The sequence below is a fragment of the Peromyscus maniculatus genome, chromosome 22 (assembly GCF_049852395.1).
Source record: "Peromyscus maniculatus bairdii isolate BWxNUB_F1_BW_parent chromosome 22, HU_Pman_BW_mat_3.1, whole genome shotgun sequence".
Classification (NCBI taxonomy): Eukaryota; Metazoa; Chordata; class Mammalia; order Rodentia; family Cricetidae; genus Peromyscus; species Peromyscus maniculatus.
In genome coordinates this window covers 9398384-9406904 of record NC_134873.1, presented here as the reverse complement: position 1 = coordinate 9406904, position 8521 = coordinate 9398384, and the positions used below count along the sequence as shown (strand labels likewise).

Genomic DNA, 8521 nt, shown 5'->3' with positions numbered 1-8521 from the left:
CCGTGAGCTCACAAGCACTCTTGTGACCTCATCCTCCCTTGCCCCTAAATTCACAAGCCACTCTTAGCTGGGAGCCAGATAGACGCCCCAGGAACACTGAGACCGAGGCCCTAATCCTTCGGCAGCTATGGGAGTTCATCCCGAGGTAACGCAGAAGCCTTGTTTGAGGGTCCAGATCTTGCTTAAGAGGGTCAGGGCCTTATTTAGAAAAGCTCCACCCTGATCGCCCCCCCCAACCCATCCCCACCCCCACCTGCATCCTGGAACCCAGGGTGCACACATGTGTATGAGTATGTGTTTGGACACGTGGGTGAAAACAACCCTGAACATCCTCCATTGTAGCAGGTAAGTCTGAGGAGCTAGGTGGTACACAACCTCAGGCTGGACCAAAGGGAAGCCCAGCCATGCTGCCCGTACGGCATGAAGCACCTTCTCCCCCACGCAGAGTAGACTAATCCACACTGAAACAGACCGTGAGTGGTGCACACCCGTTATCCCAGAGCTCAGAGGGTGCGACCATGAGGGGGTGCACACCCGTTATCCCAGAGCTCAGAGGGTGCAGCAGGACATCAGAAGTTCAAGGTCATCCTTGGCTGTTTAGTGAGTTAGAGGCCAGTCTGGGCTAGATGAGACCCTGTCTCAAAATGAAGGAAGAAAGGAAGGAAGGAAGGAAGGAAGGAAGGAAGGAAGGAAGGAAGGAAGGAAGGAAGGAAGGGGTGCTGAGGAGCTGGCTCGGGATGAAGTGTTGGCACTCAGGCAAGCATAAGGTCCCTAGAACCTGTGCAGTGATGTGCGTGTGAGTGTGTGTGCAGTGATGTGCGTGTGAATGTGTGTAGGCCAGAAGTTGATTGCAGTGTCTTCCTCCACTGCATAAGCATAAGAAACTGTGTAATAGAACCTGTGTAAATGCTGGGCAGGCCTGACAGCCACCTGTGACCCCAACAGCCCAGAGGTGGAGACAGAGATGGGGACAAGCTGCTGGCTAGACCAGAGGAACTGGTGAGCTCTGGGCTTGAAAGACTCACCTCCACATATAAGGTAGACAGTGGTGGAGGAGGACACTGGACCTCAGCTTCTGGCCTACATAAATTCACACACACATATCACTACACACACATCATTGCACACACACATATCACTGCACAAACACATCACTGCACACACTCTCACACACATCATTGCACACACACATATCACTCTACACACACATCACTGCACACACATCATTGCACACACACATACACATATTGCAAACACATCACTGCACACACTCACACACATCATTGCACACACATCACCGCACACACACATATATCACTTTAAACACACTCACATACATATTCTCACTCACACACACATACAACCATTGTACATGCACTCACATGCATTCACTCTCACGATCACACACATTATACACACATCACATACTCTCACACATACACCGCTGCACACATACTCACATGCTTTCCGCTCTCATGCGTTCATACACTCATCACACACATACTCTCTTACACACACCACTGCACACACATGTGCATGCTCTCACACACTCACACACACACAAAGGTGGAAGACAGACTGCAGCAGTGAAGAGCTCTTGCAGAGGATGAGAGCTCAGGCCCCAGCACCCACATGGCGGCCCACAACTGTCTGTAATTCCAGTGCCAGTGAAACCAGTGGTTTTTTCTGGCCCTCTTGGGTACCTTCATTCATATGCATGCACACACGAACACACACACACACACACACACACACACAAAAATAAAAATAAGTTAATCATTAAGAAAGAAAGAAATCAGTCGGGCATGGTGGTGCACGCCTTTAATCCCAGTAACCGGGAGACAGAGGCAGGCAGATCTCTGAGTTTGGTGTCAGCCTGGTCTATACAGAGAGTTCCAGGACAGCCAGGGCTACACAGAGAAACCCTGTCTCAAACAAACAAACAAACAAACAAACAAACAAAGCCATCAAATCAGCCCCTCCAAAGAACTGTCCACATCGAGGCAGCGAAGGAAAGCGAGAGGGGCCTCTCTGCAAGCTCCTTCAGGGCTGAGTGTGGCCAAGCGGCGGATGTTCTTGCAGGTTCTGGACACAGGAGAGCAGCTGATGGTCCCTGTGGATGTCTTGGAAGAGGAAAACAAAGAGGCCCTGTGGAAGTTTCTGCTCTCAGGAGCCATGGCTGGGGCAGTGTCTCGCACGGGGACAGCCCCTCTGGACCGAGCCAGGGTGTACATGCAGGTTTGTCCTCGGAGCTGGAGCCCTCTGGGGGCACAGTATGGGCGCAGAGGGGTGGAAGAGATGAAGCTGATGGAGCCCGGGATGCCAGGGACTGGACATGGAAGTCTTGTAAGGTTGGTGCTGAGGACAGGAAGGAGAGTCATGCTGGGGCTGGGTTTAGAGAACTCCAGGCACAGAGGACAACAGGAGACCAAGGTAAAGGTTTGGAGGTCTGCGGGTTGTGGGTGGTCTTTGAGGTGTTTGCAGGGATGGAAGGAACTGAGGATGGACCCCCAAGGCGTCACTCACGCAGAGGAGCACCCATTCCTGAGCAACATTCCCAGCCCTCCTTTCTCTCTGAGAACAGATTTATTTTATGTGTGTGAGAGTTTACCCCCGTTGGTTCCCATGCAGTGCCACTGGGAGCCACAAGGAGGCGGTGGACCTCCTAGAACTGGAGTTACAGACGGTTGTGAGCCGCCACATGGGTGCTGGGAATCGAACCAGGTTCCTTGGCAAAAGCAGCAAGTGCTCTTGACCCCTGAGCCGTCTCTCCGGCTGCCAGCCAAATGCTCTAACCACTGGGCCGACCCTCCCTTGGCCCTCTTGTCATTTTTTATTTTCATGCATCTCAGTAAGTAGCCCAGGTTGGCTCTGAACTCACTCTGTATCCCAGAAAGGACTTAAACTACAGTGTTCCTGACTCAGGCTCCCAAATAGTTGAGATCGCAGACCAGCCTCGCCAGACCTGGCCACAGTGGGTTTTTAGATAAATGTGTTTAGGCAGGTGGATCTACCCAGTGGCACAGGTCTATGATGCCAGCTGTTCTGGAGACTGAAGTGGGAGGATCTCCACTTCAAGGCCAGCTCAGACAATTTTAGTGAAAAGACCGTGTGTCAAAATATAAAATAAAAAGAGGGTAAGGTACACGGTACAGGGGTGAGAATCCCCCAGTGAGGGGCTAGGGGCGTGGTCAGGGTGGAGCCCCGCCTAGAATCCCCCAGTGTGGGGCTGGGGGCGTGGTCAGGGTGGAGCCCCGCCTAGAATCCCCAGTAAGGGGCTGGGGGCGTGGTTGGGTTGGAGCCCCGCCTAGACCCTCCCCACCCCCAGTGGAGGAGCAGGGGATACCTGGTGGGGTCTCAGGGCTGCTCACCCCTCCCGCTCCCCAGGTGTACTCTTCCAAGAGTAACTTCAGGCACCTGCTGAGTGGTCTGCAGAGCCTGGTTCAGGAGGGCGGTGTCCGTTCGCTCTGGCGGGGCAATGGCATCAACGTGCTCAAGATCGCCCCGGAATATGCCATCAAGTTCTCTGTGTTTGAGCAGGTGAGCCTCCAGAGTGCATGGCAGCCCTCCCCTCCCGGCGCACAGTGGCTGGCGGCTTCTCTCATACCCCCTCCCTTTGCAGTGTAAGAATTTCTTCTGCGGTATGCAGGGCTCCCCGCCCTTCCAGGAGCGGGTGCTCTCGGGCTCCCTGGCTGTGGCCATCTCCCAAACTCTCATCAACCCCATGGAGGTAAGGCCGGAGGACCCGTGTGGCCAGGGCTGGTTCTGGGGCACCACCTCTTCTCCCTCCTCTCTTCACCTCTTCATCTTCCTGGTTCCTTCCTCACTGTCCTCCACCCTCCTGCCGCCCCCCACCCCCTCTCTCGTTTTGTTTTGGCTTTTGAGACAGGGTTTCTGGAACTCACTCTGTAGACCAGGCTGTCCTTGAACTCACAGAGATCCGCCTGCCTCTGCCTCCTGAGTGCTGGGATTAAAGGTGCGCGCCACCACCGCCCGGCTTGATTTTGTTTGACGGAGATTTTCAAACTGTAGCACAGGACAGCCTACAACACCAGCCGGCGTCCTGCCTGGGTCCCCCAAGTGCAGGAATTACAGACAGTAAACCCAGCTTTCTCCTTCACTTCTTTCTTTCTCTGATGCTGGCGATGGAACCTGGGGCCTCCCAAGCTCTCACCACTGAGCCACCACCCCAGCTCGGCCCCTTCTCTTCCTTCCTGTGTGCCACATGCTGCGCTGTCACTCCGGATGTCCCCCCCCCCCCCTTGTCTCTGACAACCTCAGAGAGCTGCCATGTACCTTCTAACATGTTTACTTACAAACAGGGATTCTGACTATTCTGACTCAGAGAGAGAGAGAGAGAGAGAGAGAGAGAGAGAGAGAGAGAGAGAGAGAGAGAGGAATGCGATATGATTTTTTGTTTTGTTTTTAAAGATTTGTTTGTTTATTTATTTATTGCACATTGGGGTTTTGCTTGCATGTATGTCTGAAGGTGTCAGATCCCCCGGAACAGGAGTTATAGACAGTTGTGAGCTGCCCTGTGGGTGCTGGGAATTGAACCCCGGGTCCTTTGCAAGAGCAGCCAGTGCTCTTAACCACCCACCTCTACAGTCCCCAGTAGACTTTTAGGACTGGCGTGGTGGCCACGTCCTTAATCTCATCTCAGCACTCCAGAAGCAGAGGCAGGCAGATCTCTGTGGGTTGAGGGCCAGCTTGGTCTAGAGTTCTAGGAGAGCCAGACCTACAGAGTAAGACCCTGTGCAAAAAAAAATTGGGGAGACGTTTTTTGTGTTTCAGGTTGTAGATGTATGTGTGTGCGGATGTATATGTGCATGCCTGGTGTGTATGTTTGTGTGTGTGTGTGTGTGTGTGTTGGTGTGTATGTGATGCCTCTTTTCTTGGGGTCCAGAAGCACCAATGAGGATTGAGTTCAGGGTTTTTGCACATAGTAGGCGAGCACTCAACCACTGAGCTACATCCCACTACCCACCTGTGTTTTCGAGATTTTGTGTGTGTGTATGTGTGTGTGTGTGTGTGTGTGTGTGTGTGTGTGTGTGTGTGTGCATGCAGGGCCTGCAGAGGTCAGAAGAGCTCCTCCCATCCCCAGGAACTGGACTTACCACGTGGGTCCCAGGATCAAGCTTAGCAGCAAATGCCTTACTGCATTGTGGTGTCTTGTTGCCCTCTTCTTCTGTTTTTGAAATGACGTCTAATGTAGCCCAGGCTGGCCTTGAACTCTCTATCCTCTTCAGCTTTGCAGCAAACTAGAGGCTAGCCAGGGCTACTTCAGACCCAGTCTCAAACAAATACAGAGTGGAAATGTGGTTGGGTCTTGGGCATTGATTATGGTTGGATGACATCTTAGTGTGGCATGATTGGGTCCTGCTGGCTTGAGTGTTTGTTTTGTTTTTAAGACAAGGTTCCAGGTTGGGTATGGTGGTGGTACACACCTTTAATTCCAGAACTCTGGAGGCAGAGACAGGAGAATCTGCGTGAGTTCAAGGCCAGCCTGGTCTACATAGTGAGTTCCGGGCCAGCCAGGACTATATAGTGAGACCCTGTCTCAAAAAGGAGTTGGGGGGCAGGGTTTCACTGTAGCCCTGGATGGACTGGAACTCGCTGTGTAGCAGGATGACTTTAAACTTCCTGTCCCATCTCTACTTTCGAGAGCTGAGATCACAGGTGTGTGCCACCACACCCAGGTTTTGGGGGTGCTAGGATGAAACTCAAGGCTTTGTACTAGGCACACCCTCTACCAAATGAGCCACAGCCTCATGAAAAGGCTTGTGAAAGGGTCTTGCTGTGTAGCCCAGGCTGGCCTGAAGTTTGCAATCCTCTTGTTTCAGCACACACACACCCCCGCCCCCCAGTGCTGGGATAAGAGTGTGTTAACCACACCTGGGTTTAAACTTTGCTTGAAAAGGCTCGACAGCCTCAAGTATTATGTTACGGCGAGAACAGCCAGTCTAGCGCACTCCTCTAAGGCTCCCTCTTCCCATATAGGTGGCCGATCTAATGCTACATATGCATAACTGAACCCTGAGATCCTAGACAGTATCTCCACCCACTGATGCCAGGCTGGGGAGACAAGCCTGCTTGAGAGTATTTAACCAAATGGACCTTCTCCCCTCTCCAGGTACTCAAGACTCGGCTGACCCTTCGCTTTACCGGACAGTATAAAGGACTTCTGGACTGTGCCAGGCAGATCTTAGAACGGGATGGCACCCGAGCCCTGTACCGAGGCTATCTGCCCAATATGCTGGGTATTATACCCTATGCCTGCACTGACCTGGCTGTCTATGAGGTGTGTGTCCCCAGAGGAGAGAGCATTGGCTTCAGGTCAGCCCATAGCTTTCTCCCTGCCTCCTTCTCTCAAATTTTGCTTTTTAGATGTATTTAAGCAGGCATCTGGGTGCTGGGAACTGAACTTGGGTCTTCAGCAAGAACGACAAATGCTCTTTACTGCTGAGCCATCTCTCCAGCCCATTGTTTTGTTTTTTGTTTTTGACACAGGGTTTCTCTGTGTAGCCCTGGCTGTCCTGGATCTTGCTCTGTAGCCCAGGCTGGCCTTGAACTCACAGAGATCCGCCTGCCTCTGCCTCCCGTGCGCCACCACCGCCCGGCAAGACTGTTATTTTTTAAACACGGTCTCATTATTTAGCCTTGGCTGACCTAGAACTCAATATGTAGATGACGCTAGCCTCAAACTTCCTCCTGCCTCTGCCTCCCAGTGGTGGGAAAAGGCGTGCGCCACCATGCCCATCTAGACTCTGAGTTGTTATCAACAGCACTCTTGCCTCCTTTTGCAGCTACTCCGGTGTTTGTGGCAGAAGTCGGGCAGGGACATGACGGACCCCAGTGGCCTGGTCAGCTTGTCATCTGTAACACTGTCCACAACCTGTGGCCAGATGGCCAGTTACCCACTGACTTTGGTGCGCACACGGATGCAGGCACAAGGTCAGCCTGGCCCCTTCCCTGCCTCACACTGGCTTTCTGAATTTTCTCATCTTCCCCCACTAGCTTCCCGCCTCTCCATAAACCCATCTGCAACACTTTTTCTCCTTTGTTTGGTTTTTCCCAGACAGGGTTTCTCTGTGTTGTTTTGGTGCCTGTCCTGGATCTCGCTCTGTAGACCAGGCTGGCCTCGAACTCACAGAGATCCACCTGTCTCTGCCTCCTGAGTGCTGGGATTAAAGGCGTGCGCCACCAATGCCCGGCTGATCTGCAACACCTTTGCTAAGCACTGAACCCACCAAAATTTATGCTTACTCCCCAATCTAATCCCAGCCCTCAAATTAACAGTCAACCCCTCACTTGGGAGGTGGAGGCAGAAAGATCAGGAATTCTTTGGTGACATATTGAGTTTGAGGCTAGCCTCAGCTACCTTGTGTCTGGGGCTGTAGCTCAGCCTAGGATGTACTGTGTGCCTATCCATGAAGCCAGGGGCTCAGTCCCCAGCACCATGTAAACTGGTGTGGTAGTGCTGCAATTCCAGCAAGAGGCAGAGTCAAGAGGATCAGGTGTTCAAAGCTAGCCTTAGCTATATATGGAATTCTAGGCCAGCCTGCACTACATAAGACCGTCTCAAAATACATATATGGCAATAACCGAATGATCTCTACAAAATCCCAAATGAGATCCAGATCCTCCACTGACCACAGTGACATCTCACATCAGACCCAGTGAACTTGTCTTTGTCTATCCCCAGACACTGTGGAAGGCGCCAACCCCACCATGCTGGGAGTCTTCAGGCGGATACTGAGCCAACAGGGCTGGCCTGGGCTGTACAGAGGCATGACGCCCACATTACTGAAGGTGTTGCCAGCAGGCGGCATCAGCTACCTGGTGTACGAAGCCATGAAGAAAACCCTGGGTGTACAAGTCCTGAGCAGATGACATGCCCCTAACAGGAAGAGGATGGAAGACCCAGGATCCCTGGGTCTCAGAAAGCCCACCAAGGCTCAGGCTTTAGGGCCATTTTGGTTTGTGAAAACCATCCAGGACTAGGGTTAGAAGTGCTCGGATTCCCTCCTGCAAGATACAGTCCGGGTTGAGATTCCAGCCGGGTGTTTGCAGGCTCGTCCAACAGAAGGTGTGGACAAAGAATAAAGATAGTTTTGGCTGTCTCTTATGTGGGATTAGCTGGTTCAGAGTGGGGAATCTGAGTATGGGGGCGTATCTCAGTGGTTAGAGAGCTTGCTCAACATATATGAGGACCCCACCCTGAGGACCTGGGGAGCAAGGGGCTTGAGTTCCTGTAGGGACCTGAGAATGTTGGCTCCAGCAGAGGGTTTTAGTCCGGGGTGGTAACTGGGATCCCATCTGGGTCCTGGGTTGGGAACTGGAGGCCTGGACCTCTGTGGGGACCTGAGTCCAGGTTGGAAACAGGCTTGCAGTAAGTCTGAGGAGTAGGAAGAAATGCAGGCGCTAGGTCCTCGGGATGAGAAGGAAGACTCAAGATACCCCTGGGTACTTCACCCAATCTAAGGCCATCCAAGTCCCCACAAACACAGATCCCCAAGGC

General features: G+C 52.6%; 1 protein-coding gene across 3 annotated transcripts; it reads left to right on the top strand.

Annotated features, from left to right (window-relative positions):
- Positions 1-55: 55 nt before the first annotated feature.
- Slc25a41 (solute carrier family 25 member 41) lies at positions 56-8128 on the top strand. 3 transcript variants are annotated; one of them, XM_042267345.2, is made up of 7 exons: positions 56-145; positions 2083-2238; positions 3388-3540; positions 3623-3730; positions 6134-6301; positions 6807-6954; positions 7706-8128. In XM_042267345.2, exons 1-7 carry the CDS (start codon positions 128-130, stop codon positions 7891-7893), a joined length of 939 nt encoding a protein of 312 aa, XP_042123279.1. In that variant the 5' UTR covers positions 56-127; the 3' UTR covers positions 7894-8128. The 3 variants fall into 3 exon arrangements, with proteins under 3 accessions (XP_042123279.1, XP_076414994.1, XP_015856280.2); XM_016000794.3 differs by having other exon boundaries at positions 87-345; XM_076558879.1 differs by lacking the exon at positions 6807-6954 and having other exon boundaries at positions 6134-6336.
- The last annotated feature ends 393 nt before the right edge of the window (positions 8129-8521 follow it).

Coding starts and splice junctions, on each gene's coding strand:
- Slc25a41 (XM_042267345.2), top strand. Junction 6,302..6,806: donor CTGACCTGGCTGTCTATGAG/GTGTGTGTCCCC, acceptor CTCCTTTTGCAG/CTACTCCGGTGTTTGTGGCA. Junction 6,955..7,705: donor CACACGGATGCAGGCACAAG/GTCAGCCTGGCC, acceptor GTCTATCCCCAG/ACACTGTGGAAGGCGCCAAC.